This window comes from Scyliorhinus canicula, chromosome 9, assembly GCF_902713615.1.
Source record: "Scyliorhinus canicula chromosome 9, sScyCan1.1, whole genome shotgun sequence".
NCBI lineage: Eukaryota > Metazoa > Chordata > Chondrichthyes > Carcharhiniformes > Scyliorhinidae > Scyliorhinus > Scyliorhinus canicula.
In genome coordinates, this window is record NC_052154.1 from 155,759,015 (window position 1) to 155,785,990 (window position 26,976).

The 26,976-nt window shown below is 45.2% G+C and overlaps 1 protein-coding gene across 6 annotated transcripts in view; it reads left to right on the top strand.

Annotated features, from left to right (window-relative positions):
• The window catches only part of lrrc56 (leucine rich repeat containing 56), a 244,298-nt gene that overhangs the window by 92,279 nt on the left and 125,043 nt on the right, over nucleotides 1-26,976 (top strand). For 5 of the 6 annotated variants that reach the window (XM_038807997.1, XM_038807995.1, XM_038807996.1 and 2 more), the window contains 2 exons: nucleotides 14,216-14,312; nucleotides 23,869-24,066. In XM_038807997.1, coding sequence (XP_038663925.1) covers nucleotides 14,216-14,312; nucleotides 23,869-24,066 — 295 coding nt within the window. The remainder of the gene's footprint in view (nucleotides 1-14,215; nucleotides 14,313-23,868; nucleotides 24,067-26,976) is intronic. The other variant, XM_038808000.1, reaches the window with a different exon arrangement.

The window sequence follows — 26,976 nt, forward strand, 5'->3', positions numbered from 1 at the left end:
GAGTGTGGCTTGACAACTGACAAAACCCAACCAATTGTAATAAAATGTTGTTTGAGTGAGAGAGGGCTCTTGCAACATTCTGGTTGGAAGTCAAGCACACACACCCAACTGCCTGTTTGAGCAATGGGGTTTCCTGTTTTTTTTAAGTGAATTGAAGCATTACCGTCTGCCTTTTAAGATCATAGTGTTTTTACATGCTGTGGGTATACTAACTCTACACCAGTTTGTCTGTTTTACTACTTTGTGCAGGATGATTTACCACCTTTTTAGCAACATTTTTTGCAGTCCCCCTTGTGCAGAACTATCATTCATCAGTGGCAAGAGAACCTCGACGACTGAGATCCAATGTTGTATCCAATTCGCAAGCACCTCCTTCGGTCGTCTTAGGTCAAGAGTCTTTGACGACTGACATCCATACTGACACCAAGATCCTCACAAATTTTCTCTATGGCTCAGAAACTTGGGCTATGTATAAACGCCACCTCAAAACCCTGGAGAGGTACCATCAACACTGTCTGAGATAGATTCTCTGCCTCAGCTAAGAGGACAGGTGAACTAACATAGTCGTAGTTGAAGTAACCAAGAGCACCCGTGCCAAGGCCTTGATCATCCGAAACCAACTCCACCGGGCCGCCCATGTGCTTAGGATGGCAGAGGCCTGACTGCCAAAGCAAATCATCTTCACCTAGCTCAAGAAAGGCTCCCAAACAGTGTGACAGTGGTCCAGTAGTTAGAATTGCTGGTTCGATCCTAGCCCCGGGTCACTGTCCATGTGGAGTTTCCACATTCTCCCCTTGTATGCTTGGGTCTCGCCCCATAACCCAGAGATGTGCAGGGTAGGTGGATTGGCCATGCTAAATTGCCCCTTAATTGGAGAAAAAATAATTGGGTATTCTAAAATTTTTTTAAAAGGCTCCCAAACAAGAGGATAAAAGTGCTTAAAAGACACCCTGAAGGCTTACCTCAAGAAATGTAACATAGATGCCAACACCTGGGAGTCCTTTGCTTAGAAGAGACCTACTTGGAGGTACCTCCTGATTTAAGCAACACAATTCTTTGAGGACACTCGACAGCAAGAGGAAGCCCGAAAAAGGAGCCTGAGAAAGGAATACCAGCGATCTCGAGTCCAAGGACCGACCCCAACCTCTCTGAAGCACCTGCCAAGTGTGTGGTTGAAGATGCAGCTCTCTGGTCGGGCTCATGAGCTATGCAAGGACCCACAGAACCTATTTCCAGTAAAATGGAATTTCTAGGTGGACAATCCTACTCGTTAGTGAGTGATCACCGAAGAAGACGACGATCATTCATAATTGATGGCAATCGGCAGACTCCAAGAGATTGCTCTTGCCTTTTACGTGGCGGTGTTGCAGGACACCTTTTACACAAGCGGATGATGTGCAGTCATGAAGCAATCCCTTTTATATTTAACAGTTTAATTCTCTATTAGTGACCTCCCATGAGTGTAAATCTAAGTAGATCTAAGTAAACAATCTAAGTAGATGCCAGCGCCTTGCAGACACACAATTACAGTAAAGTTTCAGATTTTTTCTGAATGACTCCATGTGATTAATCTGATTAGTTTAATTTAACCAGATAAAATCTGGTGTGTATGATGATCAAACTTTACTTGATGAACTGTTTCGAAATATGTAAAGTACAAACAGAACCTCATTTCAATTTATTTTTATTTTTACCTCTAATTAGATTGTTTGATCTGGATATTTTAAAATAAATATATAGCTGTGTAACTTGTGAATTAAAATTCATCATTACAATCGAAAGCCATAGATGTTTACAGGGCAGAAGGACGCCATTTGGCTGCTAATGCTGTCCAGCTCTTAGTGAGAGAATTTGAAAACAATCTCACTGCCCTGCTTTCTCCATGACCCTGTTTCTTCCTCCACTATAATCCTTATCCAGTGTTCCCTTAAAAGTAGACGTCGTGGGCATCCTTCCATTAATGTAAGATGATGAACGTACAACAAATGAAATCTTACAACAAATCAAATCTGTTATGGTGCACTGTTGCTGATGCCTGAAGAGACCAGTCTGAGAGAGGAAGGTTCTGCCACAAGTGGCACATACAAAGTGGTTATTAGGCATTGTTATTTTGGTACTGGTGCCGATTGTGGAACTGCTGTAGCTACGGATTGTCATGGTACTCGCCAACCCACAGGTGATGTTGCCATTTCCCTCTGTCTTTGATAGTGTCTTCTAGGTATGAGAATCGATGTTTAGGTCACTTGTGGTACACTTGCAAGCATCCCTATTTATCCAAATCTCTACCCATTGTAATGCTAATAATGATCCTGCAACTCTTATCGATAAATTTCTCCAAAATGTTCTCATTTGGTTAATGAGAGTTTTAAATTGATAACCTCTTATTACTCAATCACCAACTTGAGGAAAAGGTTGTTCCTATTCACGCAATTAAATCCTTCATAACTGTAAATCTCATAGTACCCTTTGGTGCTGTCGTGGAAATAATTCCAGCATCTTGTGTATCTCGCCAGAAACGTAGTTTCCCAATGCTGAATGTGGTTTGATTGTTATATTGTGCTCCCTAGGTCTCAGTCCAAATCATGAATCTCCACTAATAAGGGTTCAGCACTGATCCAAGGGGTGAGGGGAATGGGGGTTTACCCCTCCCAACACTGACCCTGCGGTTTCTCGACTCCCAATCCTTCTCCAGTCTGAAGAACCCCCATTTACCCGAACACTTTGTTTCCTGTCCAACAGCCAACTTTTGATCCATGCTTACCCCCCACCATGCACCTATATTTTGTAACAAGGTTTTTATACTACATATGTATCTTGCTAAGGACTGCTGTATCTACCTCAAGCCTTTTATTGACCTAATCAACCTCTGCTGAATTATTATTACATAATTTATGTAACTGTGCCATGCACTTGTGATGATAGTAAATTGAACACATTATTAGCCTTTGGCAATTGAATACTGGCTTTGCTTGATAACCCCATCATGTGTTTCTAAATGCTTATGAATTTAGGCTCAAAATTTGGACTGAAAATTATTTTCAAAACTGATGGTCTAATGTTACCTGTTTTTTCATTCTCTCCCTTTCTGAACAAGGATGTTTTGTTGGCAAGTATCCAGTCCCATGACACAATTTACATTGAAAATTGTGGTCAATGACTCTGTTATCTCCCTCAGATTTCCTTCAACAGCAAAGAGTGCGATCCGCAGGATGCAGTAACTAATTCACCTCGAGTCTGCTTCTGTTTTTAGAACCAATTCCTGCTCTCCAGTTAGTTCTAATAATTGATTTAGCTCCTCCTCTAACTCCCTTTTATTCTCATTTAGAATCATATAGTGCTGAAGGAGGCCATTCCTCCACTTATAAACTCTTTGCCATTTTTTTGGTAGAGCTATCCAATTAGTCCCACTCGTTCTTGCCCCATAGCCCTGCAGAATTTTTTCCTTCAATTAATTATCTAATTTATTTTTGAAAGTTATTATCATATCTGCTTCCACACCCTTTCTGTTCCAGATAATCCTAATTTACTGCGTATATTCAATTTCCTCATGTTGCCTCTGGCTCCTTTGATGATCACCTCAAATCTGTGTTCTTTGATTTCTAGCATGGAAACATTTTCACCTTACCTTATGAATCTTATCAAAACCATTCAGAATTTTGAACATCTCTATCAAATCTTTCCTTCAACCTTCTCTGCTCTAAGGAGAACAATCTGAGCTTCTCCAAACTCTCCACATAACTGAAGTCCCTCATGCCTGGTACCATTCTCGTAAATTTCTGCAATAAATCTGTACAAGTCCTTCATTTCCTCGCTGAAGTGTGGTGCCCAGACTTTAACACAGTACTCCAGCTGAGATTAAATAAGTGTTTTCATAAAGATTTAGCATAACTTCCTATTCCTCAGTTAATAAATCTAAGGATCCCTTAAGCATTTTAACAGCCTTCTCAACTTATTCTGCAACATTCAAAGATTGGGGTACACTTCCTGGTCTCTGTTCCTGCTCCCCTTTAAAATTACATTATTTAGTTTACATTATCTCTCCTTATTCTTTCTTCAAAATTATATCACTTCACTCTGTTAAATTGCATCTGCTATGGATCTGTCCATTTTACCATTCTGGACGCGATCTAATGGCCGTATTGCGCCCGGCGCAAATCTGCGTGAACTGGTTAGATCGCAGGAGAGGCCGAAATCGGGAACCATGCTCAGCGCTGACTGGTTTCCAATCCAACCAGTCCGCTCCCATTGGCGAGATCCAGATCCTGCCACGGCGTGACGAGAAACCAATATTCACCAATTGAGGCCAACCTCCATTCTATTAACAGGAAGGACCCTCTACCTAGCAGCCTTTCATGATCTATCCGGCTCCCCAGCGATTTGTCATGTGGGTGCCATTTTGTACACCTTTTTAAAAACGTGAAGCTAGCGAAATGGCTGCTATGGGGATCGGAGGAGATGAGTGGATATCTTCGGATTCGGGCAATCATCCCCGTGGCACTGGGGCTGCTGCCCTGGTGCTTGGGGGAGGGGGGCCTGGGGGACGGGCCTGGTTGGGGGGTACGCCCCTGGGCTAGGGAAGGGGTGGGGGTTGAAGGGGAGGTCGCATGATCCAGTGCTACGGGTCTGGCATGCCATCCCCTGGATCGTGTATACCCATAATGGGCGCAGCTCTGGCTGCTGCCTGTCGGTCCCACCAAACACCCCCAGGACAGAGCCCCGCCTGTGGTAATATGGTGACGGTCACTTTAACCCCCACTGACTGTGGCGGCTGCTGACCGCACAGCTGAAGACTATTACTAATAGGGGATTGGCAATTCTGGCAATGTGATCACCCCACAGCTCCCAAGTGGATTCCTGTCGGTAGACGTGCCATGTTGTAGGCGAGTGTTACTGCCTAGCATCCCAATCAGATTGGCAAGCCTGTACACTTTGCCTGAACACTGGAGGCTTCAACATTACAGAGAGAGCACCCAACATTCAAACACTCAAGTGTTTCACTCAGCCCTGGGGACATTATCACATTATGGATGATATCGTGGACTGCACAGAAGCCTCCCATGTGGTGGCGTTGGCGGTCAGATGCCGGATGTCAGATACACCTGGGTCAGCAGAAGCCCGGCACAGCGACCCATGTGCAGAGGCCTGCCTCACACTCTGAGGACCCGGCTGCCCAGCAGGCAACGCAGGGGCCCAGAACGGGAGGGCAGCGATGGCACAAGGTGCACAGTGGTCACTGCTCTTTTGAGCAGATGTTGGACAGCATGTGCCGCAGGAGGCTCCGCCTCAACAAGGAGATGGTGCGGCGCCTGTGGCATGTCCTTGTAGACTTGGCACCACATGGAGGAGGAGGATACCTGTTCCTAGTGGCCATCAAGGTCACCGCAGCCCCAAACGTTTCGGTCTCAGGATCAGGCCTCAAGCGGGAACTTGTGCGGCATTTCCCAACCAACGGCTGAAAAGTGCATCCACAAAGTCACAGAGGCCCTGTTTGCCTGGGGAGCTAACGGTAACAACTTTGACCTGGACTAAGCCGATGAAGGTGCCCGGGCAGCAGAATTCTCTGCCATTATCAGATGGTACACATGTCGCCTTGTGCGCACTGGGTGGCCCCGGAGCACCCTTCATGAACAGGAAGGGGTTCCACTCCCTAAACATCCAACTTGTGTGCGATCACCACCTAAAGATCATGCATGTGTGTGCACTCTTCCCAGGGAATGTGCACGATGGCTACATCCTGAGGCAGTCAGAGATCATTGGCGTCATTGAGGGATACCCCATTATAAAAGGTTGACTCTTGTAGGTATAAGGGGTAGCTGCTGAGGAGGATGCTAATGGCGCCAGTACGGAAGCCAGAGACCAATGCAGTGACGCGATTTAATGAGGCCCATGTGGCTACACGGACTATCATTGAGCGGTGCATTGAACTGCTAAAAATGCGGTTCTGATGCCTCGACTGATATGGAGAAGGACGAATATGTGGCTACGTCAGAGGAAGAGGTCAAGGAGGAGCTGGAGGACAAGCCTGGGACAGATCCACGGGACCAGCTTGAGGATGGAGAATGAGTGGGTGGGGGGAATAACGTGATGGATGCTTCACATGTCTCGGGTATAACGCGCTGTAATGTTGTATAATCGTGACCCCAACTGGTGCTGCGCCCACCTGTGCCATCTCAGTGTTCCTCAATCTGCTTAGCCCTCCGTGCTCTGCTGTTGTGTCTATGTGTGTCCCCAGGATGCATATTAGAGGTGGACGCAGTCTGCTGCATACCATGTTCTGTGGCCTTTGATGCCCCGGCGGATATCCTCTGGAGTGTCTGGGGCCAGAGAGCCCCCGCCAACTAGTTGGTGTCATTGGCTTCACCGTGCCACCCTGTTCCGCATACTGACTCCGAGACTCACTGATGTTGGGGGTTGGTACTCAGGAGAGCTGATGACCACTGTCATCACCTTAGACAGAGGCTCCGGGTTAGCCTCCAGCTCTTCCTCTTCCCAGTTGGTGCCCAGGCCATGCTCTGCAGTGCCTCGCCAATGTCCACCTTTGTCCGGGACATGATTCTCAGCGGCCGAGACAGGCTCTGAAGTGCCTCGACGATGCCCACCTGAGACTGAGACACATCCCCTCTTGACTCGGGTGTGCTGTCGAGGCATTCAGCCATGGCCATCACTTGACTGAGCTATGCCTTGGACACCACCACGTTGTGCGCCAGGCTTTCCACTGTGGTCGCCACCCTAGCAGCGTTGGCCTCGGTGCCACCTATTGCCGGCGCAATCTCCTGTACCTGTAAACTTTGGGACTCCTCGAATCGGCTACGGACCCAGTGGAGTCGCGCTGACATCCCCCTCTGAATTTTACGACCGCACCCGAGCGATTGCATCAGCTCTGGGATAGCCTGGTTGAGAGGCTCAACATCTGACTGGGACACAACTGGGTCCTGGGATGCAGCAGACCTCCGACTGCTGTCTCCCCTGGACGTTCCTGCCTCCACCTAATGTGCATCAGCAACTGTGTGGTGCTCACCAGATTGTGCCCCAGGAGCCTGTTCACTACTTTTGCCCCAGATGGGCCAGTACTTCCGATTGAGGATCCTGTGGAAGAATGAACATGTGGTCAATGAGAGGGAAGGATTATCATGCTGGCACGTACAACTCGTGTGTGACAGGTCATCTGCGATACAGGCCGATCTCGATGCCTGTGGGCGATTTGTCCTCAGCCACCGTGGAACCTCCAGGGCCCGTTCCTCGTAGGTGAGGATTCTGATGTCCTGCATCCTGCCATCCGTCTGGGCCCCCTCCTGTCTGTTGTGGGCCAACTTCTCCTGCGAGGACACATGAGCCAAATGCTGCATGCTTTGTGGCATGGGGGGTGGGGGGGAAACAGGTGTGGGCACCACTGCTGGGCATGGGTAGGGTGTGCTGGTGAGTGCCAGGGTGTACTGGGACATGGGCACGGTATTGTGCGGAGGAGAGGGAAGTGCCAAATGCAGGGTTGTCAGGGAGTGGTGTGGGGGGGGGGGGGGGGGGGGGAGGTGGCAGGAGGAACTGGTGTCAGAGGGCCGATGCCAACTCACCCGTGCGGCCCGGTGGAGGGCATTTGGCTTCATGCGGTGCTGAGTGGCGGTCCTCCAGGTAACACTCCCTGAGCTGTTAGTCGCTCCCACTGCCTCCCAGGCGGCACTGGCTCGTCCTCCAACCCTCTTGGGGGAACATGGTATTCTGCCTGGTCTCCACCGTGTCCATCAATCTGGCCATATTGGCATCTCTGAATCGTGAAGCTGGTCTGCACGGTGGCATGGCTGCGTGCTGTCTGGTGTTTGCTCAGCGGATCAGCTTAAGAACTACACCCCATATTAGCGGGGAGCTGCCAAACATGGGCTCGGTGAATCAACTGGCTGGACAGTCTTTTCTGGCGTGAAGCCCGTGAGGCATTATTAAGTGCCCTAATTAACATTAAATATCAGTGACGGCCTCACCCAGTCGGCAGTCAGGAAGCACCTGGCTTTTCCGCTCGCTGTTTTGTTATGCTCTTGACGTAGCATAAGCTGCTTCCTTGATGTGCACTCTGACAAAGGAAGGTTCAGACGTGGAGATAGCTTTAACACATTTATTAAACTGTTAACAATTCTCTTACTTGGATTAGACTCTCCTGTTAATCCTTCTATAGCTACTCAGACTATCTAACCAGTCTGCTACAATCCACGTGATGGGTGTGATGTGTTTCAATCAACCCTGTGTACTCACTAAGTGTCTCCACTGGAAAGAGGAAGATCATGTGTGCTGTGTCCTTATATATGGGTTGGTGTAATGCCCCCCTGTGGTAGTATCACCTTTGTGTGTGCGCGTGTGTGTGTGTGTGTGTATCTTGAATTCCCATTGGTCGTGTCCTATCTTACTGGCCTATTGGTTGAATGTCTGTGTGTCATGTCTCTGGTGCTCCCTCTAGTGTCTATCTAGTCTGTGTGTATTTAAATTAACCCCTTGTGTATTTACAGTGATGCATATCACCACACTTGCTAACATACTTGGAAGCTTTTCCGTTAGATCACACCCACTATGTCCTCCAGAAGTCTGTCACGATCCTCATTGTGTACTACATTTTTGAGTTTTGTATCATCAACAGATTTTGAAATTATGCCCTATATACCCAAGCCAGACCATCAATATATATCAAAGAGAAGTCCCACCAACGACTGCTGGGGAAAACCACTGTATGGGTGGCACGGTAGCACAGTGGTTAGCACTGTTGCTTCACACCACCAGGATCCCAGGTTCGATTCCCAACTTGGGTAACTGTGCGTAATCTGTACATTCTCCGTGTGTCTGCGTGGGTTTTCTCCGGGTGCTCCAGTTTCCTCCCACAAGTCCCGAAAGCTGTGCTTGTTAGGTGAATTGGACATTCTGAATTCTCCCTCATTGTACCCGAACAGGCGCCGGAGTGTGGTGACTCGCAGATTTTCACAGTAACATTCTTGCAGTGCTAATGTACGCCTACTTGTAACAATAATAAAGATTATTATTATTACTTCCCTTCAGTCTGAAATACCATTCACCACTATTCTCTGATTTCTTTCTCTGTCAATTTTGCAACCATGCTGCCATTGGCTCATTAATCACATGTGTTTTAATTTTGACAGAAGCTCTATTATGTGGGACTTTATCAAACGCCTTTTGTAAGTGCCTTTACAAGCAACATCACCTGTACTGCACTCTTTTCTCCTCCTGGATTCCTGGATCTTCCGACCCCCGAAAATCGCCACCCCTGGACTCAGTGCCACCCTTGTTTTTAAAACCTTGGACATGACCTCCGCAAACCCCAGCCAAAATGCTCTAAGCTTTGGACATGTCCAAAACATGTGGACATGGTTCGCTGGTCCTCCCGTGCATTTTGTGCACCTGTCCTCCACCCCAAAGAATCTGCTCATCTGGGCCACTGTCATGTGAGCCCGGTAAACAACCTTAAATTGTATCAGGCTGAGCCTGGCACATGTTGCGGACGCGTTGACTCCACTCAACGCATCGGCTGACTGGTCTTTAATTGCTATGTTTAACCCTTATTGTCAACACTTGTGAAAGCTGACATGGTTTAAAAAAATATTTCAAGTAACTTAATCTTCTTCATCTAGATTTCCTATCCCCTTAATCCCTAGCATTTCTATTCTCTCTTTACCTGTTTTTATAATCTATGCTAATAAAAGCCTTTATTAATGTATTTTGTTATCTGTTAGCCTTTTGTCACGCGCCCTTTGATGTTTTCTCATTTCCTTTCCACTGTTATCATTGAGGTATTGTGAACTGAATTCTCTTCCTACTCCTTAAATCTGGATATAAAGTTTGCCCTAATGCAATCTCTTGGGGTCCAGCACTGGGATCAAATTCTTTACTAGCACAATCACCGTACATCTGTGTTGCCTTCTCTATTTCTCCTGGAAAAGTGACAACTGAGAATATTATGTTCCCAGCCCTGTCTGACATTTTATAACTATTACATTACATTGTTCCATAGTTATTAATACTATCTTAAAACACTGTGGAAATACTATAATCCCCTGTGTGCATGCTCCAGTCTGATAACCATATCTCATCTTTAAGACACTGAATATCGATGGTGATTTGACCAGTCTCCCAACATAACTTCACTGGAATCCACAGGGAAACTGAGTTTTAAAGTTGGTAACTGGCCCCGTCTGCAATGTCTCTAGGGATTCTAATCGTCTTCTTTTTTAAGTGCTGTTTACTTCCCTATGTACCATATGTCCAGAGTAACTTTGTTGACTTTCACCTGAATCATCATCAGCCAGCAAACCTAGCCCTAAAGGTCTTGCTTCAGAGATGTAAATTTATAAATTTAGGCTGTGACTTCCCTTCAGCGCAGTACCTATGAGATGCCTTCTTTCAGATGTAGAGATTTAAACGGCCCCTGTCTGTTTTCTTGAGAGGGCAGAAAAGATCCCATGCACCTACTTGAAAATAAAACTCATATTCCACAAACAGATTATGTGGTCATTTGATTGCTTTTTGTGGGATTATGCAGTGCCCCTTTTTATTTTTATTCGTTCAGGGATAGGGGCAGGACTGGATAGACCAGCTTTCATTCCTAATTGCCCTTGAGAAGATGATGGTGAGCCACTTTCTTGAAGCGCTGCAGTCCATATGTTGTTAGGAAGGGAGTTTCAGGATTTTGACCCAGCAACAGTGAAGGAAAGGATACTTAAAAATAAAATTAGAGTACCCAAATCTTTTTTTTTAAATTAAGGGCCAATTTAGTGTGGCCAATCCACCTAGCCTGCACATCTTTGGGTTATGGGGGTGAGACCAACGTAAACACAGAGAGAATGTGCAAACTCCACATGAACAGTGACCCGGGGCCGGGATTGAACCCGGGTCCTCAGCGCAGGAATGGCGATATATTTCCATTTTAGGATGGTCTGTGGCTTGGAGGGATACTTGCATGTGGTGATGTTCCCATGTATCTGCTGCCCTTGTCCTTCTAGGTGGTAGAGGTTGTGGGTTTGCAGGGTGGTGCATCTTGTAGATGATGCACACTACTGCTACTCTGTGACGATGGTGGAAGGAGTTCATGATTAAGATGGTGGATAGGGTACCATTCAAGCCAGCTGCTTTGCCCTGCATAGTATTGAGGTTCTTGAATGTTGTTGGAACTGCACTCATCCTGACATTCCATCACTTGCGTCTTGAGATGGTGGACAGGCTGGAGAGTCAGGAATTGAGTTAGTTTCTGCAATAATACCAGCCTCTGTTCTGCTCTTGTAGCCATATTATGACTAGTCCAGTTCAGTTTCTAGTCAACGGTAACCTCTAGATACGATAGTAATGCCACTGAATGTCAAGGATAAATGGTTAGATTCTCCCTTGTCTGAGGTAGCCATTTTTTGTTACTTGTGTGGCGCGAATGTCATTTGCCCATTATCAGTCTGAATTGTCCAGGTCTTGCCCCATATGGACACGGACTGCTTCAGTATCTGAGAAGTCAGGAATGGTACTGAGCATTGTGCAATCATCAGCAAACATCCCCACTTCTGAGCTTATGGAGGCAAGGTCATTGGTGAAGCAGCTGTAGATGGTTGGGCCTTGGACACTACATTGAGGAACTCCTGCAGCAATGTCCTGGGGCTGAGATGATTGACCTCCAGCAACCGCAATCATCTTCCTTTGTACTAGGTCTGACACCATTCAGAAGAGGAATTTGCCCCTGATTCCCATTGACTTTAGTTTTGCAAGGGCTCCTTGATGCCACACTCAATCAAATGCTGCCTTGATTTCAATGACAGTCACTCTCCCCTCACCTGCAGTTTAACATTGTAACAGTGACTGCATATCAAAGGCGTTTTGTTGGCTGTAAAGTGCTTTAGGACGTGTTGTAGCTATGAAAGGCACTACAAAGTGCAAGTCTATCTTTTATTTGCAAAATTTAGATAGATTTTTAACTTTCAGGGCAATCGCTCCCTTCAGCATTTTAAATTCCATATAAACTAAGTTTATTGATTATGTTCCCTTTTAAATATGTGTGGTGGATTGTTAATGTAGCATTTAGAAGAATTGTACTGCCAATTCGATAACAAATGATAACAAGCTTGTGGCTTGTACCCCATCTAAGAGCAGCTGTGTGTCAATCCCAGCAATAAAAAGTTGGAAGCATTCATCCTGAAAATAAGTCTCTCTGAGGTAGTGTTGGCAGTTCAGCTTGGACCTTCACCATCCGTTAGGACAGTGACTCTCCTTCAAAAATGCTTCATTGTCTGTAAAATTATTGGGGGTCCTGAAACCAATGAAGGCAAGCTATAAATGAAATCCTTTTTATATCTTGCCTTTACATCAGGTAAACCTATGGAGAGAAATTGTTTTCTACTGTCTTCTGACCTGATATGGTCCAGTTGGTGTTTTCTCCATTATAAAGCAGCAGGGATTGATGCCATCAAATCTTGCTTGACAAGTATAAGAGCCAGATGTGCTGCTAGGCACCTTCACTGGAGTGTACAGACAGGATGAAATGCATAGCTGAATGGAACTTTATGAACACAACATCCTCCTTTGCAAATGGCAACTGCAACACCCACACAAATGCACCAGCAACATAGCTGAGGTGAGTAGGTGCAATTATGCAACCCACGCCTCGAGTACTTCTGGAAACAGTGTAGCTGTTCTTTTGGAGACTGACAAATATCTGGCAGCAATCAATTGATCAGACAGTGACACCAGCCATCTCGAGAGATCCTCCCCCACTTGTGTGGGACTGCATCCTACTTTCCAGGAGTCATCAAAATCAAAACAAATATACTACCAGCGTACACGAATGATGGACAGGGAAAGACCAACAAGTACTTCAAAGCTGCCCCAACCTCAATGAAGTCTGGATCACGAGAGCAAGACAATCCCCTAAAGCAGGGGGAGGTTGATGATGAGCTGCTAAACAGTGTGGCGCAAATCATCCAATAATTCATGGTAATTTTCAATTCACAAATTACTGGATGATTCATGTGTTAATATTGGCAGTGCATTAAGTTTGCTGTTGTTTTCCCCAACAAATTCTGAACCTGTATGATAGATGGTAATAAATGCACACTCAGGAGACTTTCGGTGGCGGCATGTAGGTGGAGGTCGCACATTGGGTGGCTCCTGCTACAGTCTTAGTTTTGTTCTTTTATGCCTAGCTTCAGGGGTTGTTAGTGGATGAGTTGGTGTGGGAAGTCATAAGGAAGTCGAGAAATGTCAAATCCCCAGAAGAAAGAAGGGGGCGAGTGAAATCCGCCGGCACGTGAGGCTGTGATTCCTGCAGAAACAAAGACGGCGGGGTCTAGGTCGTCGGGTGGGGACGTTCCCCTCACGGTGGAAACTCTGACTGAGGTGATTTCGGTGGAGTTTGAGAGGCTGTTTGCCAAGCATATGGAGGTGCTTTGGCAGGAGATGATGGCTTTGAAAAAAGAGTGGGTGGAGGAGGCGATTACCCCGACGACCCAGACCCCGCCATATTTTGTTCTGCAGGACTCACAGCCTCACGTGCCAGCGGATTTCACTCGCCTCCTATCCAGCAGCCTGGTGAAGGTGGCAGTGATGAAGACGTCGGTCGAGGTATGGGAGCAAGGAGAGAAGTGGAAGGGTGTGGAGCAGAAATTGTCACCATACAGCAATCAGTTCACCTCGATGGGTGAGGAGATGCAGAGGGTGGCGGAGGTCAACAAAGGGCTCAGAGCTAAAGTAAGGATGACCTGGAGAACAGATTGAGGAGGCAAAATTTGAGAATCGTGGGTCTACCTGAGGGGGAGGCCGACCAAGTACTTTGTGAAGTTGTTTGCAGAGTTGATGAGGGAGGGGGAAGATCACTCCCGCTATGAGTTGGACAGAGCACATTGGTGTCTCAGGCCGAAGCCTAAAGCGAATGAACCACCAAGGGCAGTTATAGTCTACTTTCACAGCTACCATGTGAAGGAGAAGGTTTTGAACTGGGTGAAGCAGAGACGAGATGTGAAGTGGGAAGGCGTTGGTATGCAAATATACCAAGACCTGGTTGTACTTTATTCCCCCTAAGTAAGGCAATACTTTGATATGAACTCTCCTAGATTGTTTCCAGTAATAACCTTAACCAGAATAAAATGTTGAGCGTTTTATCTGCAAGTTATCAAAACAGTATTTAAGTTTCAATAGCTTAGAAATTGCCTGAAAAAATTTATTGCTTTTCTGTTTTCTCCAAATGAATGTCCAGGGATCTTGGGACGTCATTAACGAAATTACAGGTGCTCTGGATGGCTCGCTGTAGTCTGACTGACTTGGATGGAATTCCTTCCTTCTGTTCTTTAAAGGTAATTGATTTGTGAAGTGATTTTGAAGACAGTGGTTGTGTGGAATAGTATGAGGTTTTGAGATTATAACTGGTCAGTGCAACAATTTATTTAAGTCTATTTTTAAAGTAAGGGGACTAAAACCATTGAGCAACGAGGAAAGGCTACCTACCTTGGGATTATACCCTCTTAAAAATCTCCGGTAAGGGTTCATTGGATAAGCATAATTAGGATTATGCAGCAGCGCACCAAGCCTACATAGTACCGCCACAGATATATAGGATTGAACAGGTTTTTGTTAGCAAACAAGTTTCTAGGCCAGTAGATTTGGAATTTGTAAATCAATGAAGTTTACAACAGAGAAGGAGGCTATTTGTCCGCTTGTGTCTCGTCATGCTAGGACAATCCAAAACTAATCGCGCACTGTGTGTACCGTCTTCCCATATCCCTATATCAATCCGAAACAAATTCCACTGCCTCACACCACGCTTCCTCCACAGCCCTGTATCATTCTAAAACTAAATGTGTTGTCCTGCTCTCCCTATAGTGTAAGGGCCTTTCCTGTTGGTTTCCTTATTTTCCATTTCTTTTACTTCGTGATTATCATTTTGATCTATGGATGTTTAAAGGATCTATACCTTAAAGTCGAGCAGACGAAGTGAGGAACTCAAAAGTTGCAAAATGGTACACTGTGCTATGGAGGTTTCGCTTCTGAACAAAAATACTCAGACTTTTTGGCACCTGAGTGATTGGCAGGATTTGGTTTGATTGGTTGGCTGGCAGCCAAATGGCAAAAGACTGTATTCTGCCTGGCAACAGGTGATGAGTGGAATGGTTTTCAGAGGACACAGGAAGTGAGTCGGATCCTGGATGCTGAGAGGACCAACTGTGAGTGTCTCTCTCTCTCCTCTCTCTTCTCTTTCCAGAAATACGACCTATCTGCTATTTTTTCTGAACTTGCAGAGAGGTTTTTGAGATCTAAATGAATCTACAGTGAAAACCATTACAGACTGAAAAAAAAACTTCAATTGACGGCCCAGATTAAAGAAAGGTGTACTGGAAGATGTCCATCTGAAACAAAGACTCTTATCCTTTCTCTTTCATCATTATTTTGCACCCCTCTTTTGTGTGTGTGTGTGTGTGTGTGTGTGTGTGTGTGTGTGCAGAGGGTAGGATGACTTAAAGAGAGGGGGGGGGGGTTAAAAATTCGATAATAGTTAACCAGTTGTAATTACTGTATATTCAATTATATTTATTGTTATAAATAAAACTTAATTGTGTTTAAGTTTATAAACCTGGTGACTGTAGTTATTGGGCAGCCATAGACCAAAGACTTTGGGTATTTTCTGAGAATTATTTGTTAATTTCAATTGTGTGTGACTCTGAGTCAAATGGGGCTGGAATTGACTGCATAGTAGCCCAGGGGGCCGTAGCATAACTTGGGGGCTTGGTTCTGTGATCTTTGGACTGGTAGATGGCGACATTTGGGTTACAGTATAAATTAAAAATGGACACCAGGTTTGTAATGGTATAACAGGATGGCTCTGGAGGCTACTTAGGCTGTTTCTTCAGGTGGACGGCTTGCCTTTGGTTTATTTAAAAGGACTTCAAAAAGGCAAATTGATTGAATTGGCAGGTAAAGAGGTGCTGGCTAAAGTTAGGAGGTAGAGAACATTGAAGCGATTGCTCAGCATTTAAATTTGATAGAGATGCCAGAAACACAGCCTGGGTCATGGCAAGAATAAGTAGCATTAGCTAAAATCCAGTTACAAATTAAACAATTAGAGAAGCAGGAAACAGAATGGAGATGCTGCAGAAATAAAGAAAGGGAGATGCAGCAAAAAGAAAGGGAAATGGAGATGCAACAAAAAAAAGATTTTCAAATGGAAATTGAAATGAGAAGGTTGTAATTAGAGTGTGACGATAAAGCAAAGAGAGCGAGGAAAAAACAAAAGAAAGAGAGTTCCAGTTGAAGGCACTGGGAATTAAAAGGGAGTTGCCAGGAGCTAGAGGGCAACTTAATCCTAGAACAGAACCCAGTGGCAATATGTTTTAACCTTATACAAGCCCTCCCAAAATTTGAAGAAAAGTAAGTAGAAACATTTTTTAGGGCATTTGAGAAAATAGAACCCGAAAGAAAAGTGGACAATACCCATGTAAAGTAAGTTGATGGGGCGAGACCAGAAAGTTTATGCTTCCTTGCCAGAGGGGATGTCTAAGGATTATGACAAGGTAAAAAAGGCTATTCTGGATGCATATGAATCAGCTCGAGAGGCATACAGGCAAAAATTTTGGAATTTAAGCAGACAGCCGAGACAAACTTATGCTGAATTTGAAAGGGTTAAGCAAAACAATTTTGTTAATAACCGAGAATTGCATAGTCAGCTCTCAGAGGTTGCGGCTGAGGGGGTTCCAGAACTTGAGTTCTGACGAGGAAGTGGAGACATCCTCATCGAGCTGCGGGTGAAAAATGGACAGTTGTTCATCAGAAAGTGGTAAATTGTGTAGGACTGTTGCCTAAAACAAAGGCAGGGCATTCGTATATTCTTGCAATCATGGATATGGCAACCCAATTTTTGGAAGCTATGCGTTGAACACAATTATAGATAAGGTAGTAGTGGAGAGGTTGACACAATTTTTCATACAGTATGGCCTACCCTCAGAAGTACAACCTGATTAGGGTTCTAACTTTATATCTAAAGTTTTCCTGGGTATAATTTGTAGTTGAGGTATCAAATGATTAAAATCAACCGCCTTATCATCCACAAACTCAGGAAGCTTTGGAGGGATATCATCAGACTTTCAAACCAGCTTCGGACCTGTTGCCATGAATATGCAAGAACAATTAAAATCAGCTGCTTTATCATCCACAAACTCAAGGAGCTTTGGAGGGATATCATCAGACTCTCAAACCATGCTTAGGACCTATTACCATGAATATGCATGAGATTGGGACACGGGATTGGATTTTTTACTATTTACCACCAGAGATTCTCCGAACGAATCTACTGGGTTTAGCCCATTTGAATTAGTTTGCAGCCATAAAATACGGGGTCCATTAAAATTGATGAAAGGGAAGTTTCTAAAACCACAGGACAAATCTTCAATTTTGGATTACGTGTCCATGTTTCTGGAAGGACTCAGAGGAGCTTGTTAGGTTGCCCCAGCAATTAGTGCCCATGTTGCCCCAGCAATTTAGTGCCCATGTTGCCCCAGCAATTAGTGCCCACGTTTTCCTGTTTAGAAGAGGTACAGAGAAAGGATCTAATAAAGATACTGAAAAAATATAGGCATATTTGTAGGGACAACCAGGGTACACTACGTTAACTAATCATGATGTAGACACAGGAAACTGCGAACCAATAAAGCAATATCCGTTTTGACTAAACCCACGGAGACTCGTTCAATTAGAGGCGGAAATCCAATGCATGTTGGATATGTACCAGCCTCCCCGGACAGGCGCCGGAATGTGACGACTAGGGGCTTTTCACAGTAACTTCATTGAAGCCTACTCGTGACAATAAGCGATTTTCATTTCATTTTTCATTTCATTTTCATATGTTGTGGAAACAAGTGAAAATAGTGTGGTCCAATCCACAGAATGCCAAGCAGAGTTTGGCAGATTGAGGGCCATGTTAGTGGGCGAACCAGTGCTGGCCACCCCAGATTTTTCCAGATCTTTAGAATGGCCACGTGTGAGAGTGACCTAGGGGGTGGGAGCAGTGCTACTACAAGACGACGAGGCAGGAATAGAGAGGCAGTGGAATATTTTTTGTTAAAAACTAAGCCCATGCCAAAGAAAGTATTCCACCATTGAAAACGAAGCCTGAGCATTGCTACTAGCTCTTCGGCACTTTGAAGTATATGTCCGCATGACAATAAACAAAGCTTAGTTTATATGGACCATAATCTGCTTGCGTTTATAGAACTGTTTTAAACCTGGGACGCAAGATTATTCTGTTGGAGTTTATTATTACCACAGGGGCAGCAGGGTAGCATGGTGGTTAGCATAAATGCTTCACAGCTCCAGAGTCCCAGGTTCGATTCCCGGCTGGGTCACTGTCTGTGTGGAGTCTGCACGTCCTCCCCCTGTGTGCGTGGGTTTCCTCCGGGTGCTCTGGTTTCCTCCCACAGTCCAAAGATGTGCGGGTTAGGTGGATTGGCCATGCTAAATTGCCCGTAGTGTCCTAATAAAAGTAAGGTTAAGGGGGGGGTTGTTGGGTTACGGGTATAGGGTGGATACGTGGGTTTGAGTAGGGTGATCATGGCTCGGCACAACATTGAGGGCCGAAGGGCCTGTTCTGTGCTGTACTTTTCTATGTTCTAAGTTCAATGTTAAAATTGTGCACATACCCAGAAGGGATAATGTGAGAGTGGATGCTTTTTCGGGGGTTTAAGGGCTAACTAGTTACCTAGGTAGGAACTGGGAAGGGAACCTGTATAGTGAGGGTGGATGAAAGACTATGTGTTTGTGATTTATGCCTTGCATACCTCATAATGAAATGTCCGTGCCTTGACATTTCATTCCTTTTAGGGAGGGAGGTATGTCAGCGCCGTTCCTGTTGATTCCCTTATTTCCTATTTCATTTACTCTGCAGTTATCATTTTTATCCATGGATGTTTAATGGACATAGAACTTTAAATCGAGCAGAGGAACTGAGGAACTATAAAATGGTACATTGCGCTATGGAGGTTTAGCTTCTGAACAGAAGAACTCAGACTTTTTGGCAACCGAGAGATCGGAGGGATTCGGTTCGATTAGTTGGCTGGTAGCCAATGAATTGACAAAAGGCCGTATTTTGCCTGGTGACAGGCAATAATTGGGTCCTACCTGAATGGGATCGTTAACAGAGGATGCAGGAAGAGAGAATCCTCTCTCTCGTTCTCGTTGTCTATAATCCTGTATCAATCTCAATCTAATTCCACTTGCCTCGCACTCCCTCCATTGTTCCCACTACCTGTGCTCACCCTTTATTTCCTCAAGAAATATTTATTCAGTATTCCGTTAAAAGGTGCAATGTTTTTTTGCCTCAATCACTGCCTGTGGCTAAACATTGGTTATCACAGTGGTTAGGACTGCTGTCTCACAGCTCCAGGAACCCGGGTTCCATTCCGAATTTGTGGAGTTTGCACATTCTCCCCGTGTTCTGTCCGTGTCTGCGTGGTTTCCTCCCACAGTTCAAAGATGTGCAGTTTAGGTGGATTGGCCATGGTAAATTGCCCCCTACCTTCTAAAGGTTACGTGAGGTTACGAGGATAGGGCGATTGGGATGCTTCTTCAGAAGGTCGGTGCAGACTTGATGGGCTGAATGGCCTCCTTCTGCCCTGCAGTGATTCTATGATTCTTTGTTCCTCAGTTCTCTGTGTGAAACAAATCCTTTGCACTTTTGTCCTCCCTTTTAGTGACAATTTAAAAATGATAACAACCAAGCCTCATCCAAAGGAAACAATCTTTCCCTATTCCCTGAACTTAGGCAGTCAGTAAGCGGTTTATGTTTTATGGAAATATTAAGATAATAGGAACACAAACATGTGAAAAATATGCGACTGGGAAATTTTTAAGTACTTGAACTGTATATGTGAAAAGGGGTTGGGATTTATAAGTTTATACTTCTTTCTACTTTTTTGATCATGTATGTGCTTTATATTATTTGCTATTTATGGTATTTATGTACCATGTAATGTAGTATTTTATTATTTTGCCAAGTTCAAAATAACGAAAATAGATCAATCAATCAGCCATGTGGCTATAACCAGGAGCTGGATCATTAGGCATTCAGCAGGCTATGTCATCTTGTATAAAATCAAATTACTGCGGATGCTGGAATCTGAAACGAAAGGGACAATGCTGGAAAATCTCAGCAAGTCTGGCAGCATCTGTAGGGAGAGAAAAGAGCTAACATTTCGAGTCCGATGACTCTTTGTCAAAGCTTTTCCAGCATTGTCCCTTTCATGTCATCTTGTTACTGGAACATGGGATGTTGTTGAGGCCACTTTCATAAGTTTGTGATATGTTATCTCACAATGAAACAAAGGGATTCCATTACCTGAAAAGCAGAATACTCTGGATGCCAGATATCTGAAATAAAAACAGAATGTTAGAAATACTCAGTAGATCGTAGAATCATGGCAGCATCTGTGGAAAGAAACAGAAGTTAATCTTTCAGGTTCACAATCGAAGTTCTGATAAAAGGACCTGAAATGTTAACCCTGTTTCTCTATTGCTTGAACAGCAATATGTTTCCTGCATTTTCTGTTTTAATACCACTACATATGTTGTTACCCTTACATATGTGTGTATAGCAATGATTCTGGAATGCCGGAGTCCAAAACTGAAAAGCAGTTTAGTTGGAATTTTCTTACGATTGTCGTTTCTCAAGTTCTTTGTGCCGAGAATAACAAGTGTCTGTGATTCTGCTACAATGCAGAAACATATCCTGATCAGGATCCCAAAGGTCTAAGTAGTTTACAAGCTTGAGTTAATACCCAGTTCAGTCTAGCTTTGAACATTGAGCTACTTTTTAGCAATTAAGATTTTGAATTTTTCGTGTGTGCATGTTTCCCGATGTTTTTGCTGCTGTGTGAAGTCTAGATTTAGTCACCACTCGAACCGGTTCCTTCCTGTAATTGCTTTGGTTGCAGACTTTTTTCTTTCTACATTGTAGAATCTTGCAGAGCAATGGGTTGCTTCACTATTCTGTTTCTAAACTAGTGCCATTGTACAGTGAAGTGACTAGGCTGGAGACAGGACAGTAAAATTCTTGGGTGTGTTTGGGCATAAAGAGTGAGGCCAGTTTATAGGATAATTGAATCATACAGGACAGAAGACAACCATCTGCCCCATCATACTTATGCTGTATTTTTGAAAGAACTATCTAATTATTGTCATTCCCCTCCTATTTCCCTGTAGCTCTGCACATTTTTCTGTTTCAAATATTTATCCAATTTCTTTTTGAAATTTGCCATTAAATCTGCCTTTACCGCCCTTTCAAGCAGCGCTTTCCTGATTATTAATGCAGATGATTGAAGTGCAATCTACTTGAGGTATTTCAGATCATTTTCTCTTTATTTATTCATGGGATGTGAGGGCTGCATTTATTGTCTCTCCTGAATTGTCCTCGTGAAGGTGGTGTTGAGCTATCCTATATGAACTGCTGCAGTCTGTAGTGTAGGTGTGCCTAGGTACTTCCAAATTTTTGACCAACCGTCTGTGAAGGAACCAAAATATAGTCCTAAATCAGGATGATGTGTAGCTAAACGGCAACCTGAAATTAGGGGTGTTCTCATTTGTCTGTTGCCCTTGTTTTTCAAGGTGGGGAAGGTTGTGGGTTTTGGGAGATGCTGTTGAAGGAGTCTTGACAAATTGCTGTAATGCATCTTGCAGATGATACACACAGCTGCCTGCCACTGTGAAAGAGTGAATATTTAAGGTGGTGTTGATCAATCGGGCTGCCTTGTTTTAGATGGTGTTGAGCGTTTTGAGTATTGTTGGTGCTGCACTCATCCAGGAACATGGAGAGTATTTCATGACACTCCTGATTTGTGCTTTGTGGATGCTGGATGGGTTTTGAGGAGTCCAGAGGTGAGTAAGTCTCTGCATAATTCCAACCTTGACCTGACCTTGTAGACATAGTGGGCTGGATTCACCGCTGCCGGAATTCTCTGTTGCGCCAGCAGCGCACCGACGCCTGGGGATTTCCTGACGATGTGGGGCTCCCCACAATGGGAAGACCCATTGGCCGACTGGTGGGATGGAGAATCCCGCTGCCATTAGTGGGGTGTGAATGTGCTTGCCACTTATTAGTTGAAGCCTGAAAATTGCAACAGGGAATTGATAGAGCAAATAGAGGGAAAGTATTTTCTGTGGAGGTGGCAGTCTAGTACAAGGCACACAACTTGAAAATTAGAGCAAGGCAGTGATAAAAGCAAATTACTGCGGATGCTTGAATCCGAAAAAGAAAATGCTGGAAAATCTCAGCAGGTCTGGCAGCATCTGTAGGGAGAGAAAAGAGCTAATGTTTCGAGTCCAGATTACCTTTTGTCAAAGCTAAAGACAGAGAAAGTGGGAAATATTTATACCATGGAGTGAGAATGAAAGATGATTCATAGCCACAGAAGCTCAGGGAAATGGGGTGCTAGCCACAGAAAGAAGAGGAAAGAGTGCTAATGGCAGTCCCCAGAGAGAACAAAAGGTGTGAAAGGCCAAACTGCAGAGAAACTAACATCAGATGTAGATGTGGGGGAGGGGGAAGCAAAGGGGAGAAAGGGTAACGAAAGGTGGATAAGATGGGGGGGGGGTAAATATACATAAAGAAAGACGAGAGAGAGAAATGGTAAAAGACAGTTAAAATGAAATGGGATGAAAACAAAAGGGTCGAGGTGGGATAGAGCTGATTATCTGAAGTTGTTGAATTCGATGTTGAGACCGGAAGGCTGTAGCGTGCCTAACCAGAAGGTGAGATGTTATTCCTCCAGTTTGCATTGAGCTTCACTGGAACATTGCGGCAGACCAAGGACAGACATGTGGGCATGGGGGCAGGGTCTTTGGTTAAACTGGCAAGCAATGGGAAGGTCAGGGTCCTGAATATGCACAGACCGAAGGTGCTCAGCAAACCGACCACCCAGTCTGCGTTTGGTCTCTCTGATATAGAGGAGACCATGGGCGGGATTCTCCCCTAACCGGCGGGGCGGGGGGGGGGGGGGGGGGGGGTCCCGGCGTAGCGGAGTGGCGCCAACCACTCCGGCGTCGGGCCTCCCCAAAGGTGCGGAATTCTCAGCATCTTTAGGGGCCAAGCCCTCCCATTGAGGGGCTAGGCCCGTGCCAGAGTGGTTGGCACTACACCGACTGGCGCCCAAACCGGCTCCAGCGGCCTTTGACCGCCGGAGCTGGCCGAAAGACTTTCACCGGTTTGCGCATGCGCCGGTGCATCAGCTGCTGCTGACAACACCACCAGCGCATGCGCGCTGGGGGATTCTCTTCCGCCTCCGCCATGGTGGAGGCCGTGGCAGCGGCGGAAGAAAAAGAGTGCCCCCACAGCACTGGCCCGCCCGCCGATCGCAGGCCTGGCCACCGTGGGGGCCACCCCCTGGGGTCCGATCGCCCCGCGCCCCCCCAGGGTCCGGGGGCCCGCTCACGCCGCTGATCCCGCCGCCACCAGAGGTGGTTCAAACCACGGCAGGACTTCGGCCCATCACGGGCCGGAGAATTGCCGCAGGGGGCTCGCCGATCAGCGGGTGGTGTTTCCCGCCCCCGCCAATTCCCGGGTGGCGTAGAATTTCTGCCACGGTGGGGGCAGGATTTTCGGCGGCCCCGGGCGATTCTCCAACCCTGCAGGGTTCGGAGCAGCGAATGCAATAGACCAAATTGGAAGAGGTGTAAGTGAAACGCAGCTTAACCTGGAATGAGTGTTTTGGGCCTGGGATGTTAAGCACAGAAGAGGTAAAGCGGCAGGTCATGAACTGCATTAGTGGAATTAAGATACAGACCAGTCATGTCTAGTTGGATGGAAGCACAAACTTGAGGGGTTGAATGGCCTACTTTGTTCCTATGAGTTACATTTTCCAATCTTTTCTGTAGGAACTGTACGTGGCATACAACAGTATTTCAGATGTCAGTCCAGTGAGCATGCTGGAACACCTGGAAGTACTCGACCTTGAAGGGAACAACATTGCTGATATTGTGCAGATCCACTATGTAGCTCTGTGCAGCAAGCTGAACACCCTCACACTGGAGGGGAACCCTTTTTACTTGCAACAAAACCCAGGGACCTCCGAGGTAAAAAAAAATGTAAATTCATGTTTTGCTGTGTGTGCTGTCATGATGCTTTCCATTCGGCATTATTTATTTAACACCAACAAAAATAATCTTGTAAACCAGTTCATATCTGCGAAGGGAACTAGAATCGTGTAAAAAGCTAATATTTTTGCCCTTTGTGATGCTTGTTTGAATGTTTTCAAATTGTGAGGCAATTTGAAAGATAAGAAGTACCGGATGTGTAGGCTCTCGTGACGGGTAAACTTTTTTCACAGGGGAGTTTTTGAATGAGATATTGTTGGACCTAACATTGCTTTGGTCACAGCCTCTCGTTTTGCAGTAGCCTTGCATAATACAATTTGCAAGAATGCCTGCAAATTTATAAGTTTAGCAGGCACCATGAAAGATATTTGTAAATAAGCCCTAATTAATTCTAACCGATTCGAAAGGGTTTTCTGATTTGATCAGCGAGCTTAAATCCAGGGAAAGTGGGACATACCCTCACCATGCACCCTTACCTATGGACATTCTTATCTCTATAAACTATTGAAATTTACCTATTAATCATCCCTTTTAATAAGAAAGAGACTATTTATTTTGTAGTCCTAATACACACAGGTGGCTACTGGCCTCTGTTCATCTTCCTTTCTACAGCAGAGCAGGAAATGAAGCCGTATATTCTTATTAGATCCAACTGCGGCAGCTTGCAGTGTCACAAATTATTTATTTATTGATTTTATGCTTTGTTTTATTGGGACAAATTTGCCAGGTGAGAAGTGGACGATAATTCTTCTCTGCCTCTTTTCTATTACCGTAAGTTGAATATTAAAACAATTAACTTAAAATAAATAAATGATTGATGAAAGTGTTGACAGTGCTGATGTGACCTCTGTGGTAGTGCAGTCCTCTGGCTTATTTCATTGAGGGCAGGTTGGAGTGCTTGTTTTTCTGCGGAGGTGGGGGAGTGTTGGATCTCCTACTCCAGGTCATCACACTATGTTACTCCGCAGACCTGCACACCAGCGACTGCCATGACTCAAGCCTGCAATGCCAAGACAGCCAGATAAGTACCACAATCTAACAAAGACGAAGGGGATTACTTTTCCCTGACTCTGCATCTAGAAACAAGCAGTTCCCAAGTACAGAGCAACGGTAAATTAATCACGTCGTGGTTGCTGTTGCTCCTCTTTAGCTATGGTTAATATCAAAGTCTGGGGAGTGTGTGGGAAAAGTACAAGCAATTACTGAGTGTTCTATCTTCAAAATAAAGCAAGTCACCTCAGCTCTGCTTTTCATTGGATAGGTTTACTGAGCCACAGGGAGATTGACTGGGCTCTATAGTTTCATTATATTCTCAGCAATTTGATCCTCTCTGCTCTGCTCTCTGTAACTGACTACTTGCTGGGCATGCAGTCTGCTGGCACTATTTCTCCTCCAGTGCTCGACTCAAGTGATCACTTCTCATCCATGAGCCTCCATGGGATTGTAATTGAGGAATTTTCTCTTATACCCTTTTTAAAAATCTTTAGCGTAATAACTCGAGGCGACTTGATACGGCAAATAATGAATTAAAGGATTTATAGATGATTTCAAGAAGCGTTAGATATGGCACTTAGGGCGAAGGGGATCAAAAGATATGGGGGAAAGCGGGATTAGGCTACTGAGTTGGAGGATCAGCCATGGTCATAATGAATAGTGGAGCGGGCTGAAGGGCCAAATGGCCTCCTCCTGCTCCTATTTTTTCCATGTTTTTCTATGTTTCTAAGAACAACAATATGCACAACAATGGGTTTTAACAGCATAACTATATAAGTCTACTCCTAACAACGCCCTGGCTCCAACTGCCAACCTCCAACTCGGGGTTCCATGCTTGCGCTCCAACTGCCACGTGGCCCATGAAGGATTTTCAATCAAAGGGGCCACATCACCACACTCTTTCTCCCTCAACTCCTGAGACCACCTATGATAAAATAAAAAGAAAAAAAATGGTTAACGCATAGGCAGACAAACAGCAATATTACAGAAGGGACTCCAGGGAGCGACAATTCGGAATGGCAGTCTGTCCGGAGACTTATGGATCCTTGTGGAACACACAACTCTTGTCAGGGGTCCTTCAGCATCCAGCGACACAGGTTCCCTTAATGTAGCGGACGTGCTGACCACCTCTGGAGCTAAGTCTTTGCTGGGCCCTTCTGCCTCAGCGACCGAAGCCAGAGGCTGCCATGACCCCACTGAAGGCGAAGAAGTCTCTGGTTTAGGAGTTGGTACATGCAAACTTGATGTGGGACACACTTGCTGGCTTCCTGGAGTTTGCTCTACTCTCTTGCGCCATGCCACTTTACTCGACGGCCTTATGCCTCCATCACATACGAGACAGGCCCTATCTTCTCCACAACACTCTCTGGTACTCAGGCAGGTCCACCGCCAAAATTCCTCGCCAAAATGGGGTTGTCAACATTAAATGATCTGTCCCATTTCTGAGAGTCTGGATACTTTTTCTCAAATGCTTGCCTGGCCTCCACACCTCCCTGATAAATTTTGGAGTCTAAACGGCAGACGCCGATCCACTAACAGTTCTGCAGGCATGACCCTGGTGATGGCATGCGGCATGGCGTTGTAAGACAACAAAAAAATGTTGTCGGTGGCAATGACCTATGAGCCTGATTCTTCGTGGAAGCCTTGAATATCTGCATAGCTCACTCCGCCAACTCATTCAAGCCAGGATGGTAGGGGCTGACCTAACATGATGAATGCCATGAGACTTATCAAAAGTCTGAAGTTCGTCAGCCGTGAATGCCATTCCATTGTCTGATACAAATACTTCGGAAAGATTGTGGATTGCAAAGTTCTGCCTCAGTTTGTCAACAGTAGATGTAGTTGTGGTGGATCTCATGAGCTGAACGTCCAACCACTTGGAAAGGTCATCTCTTA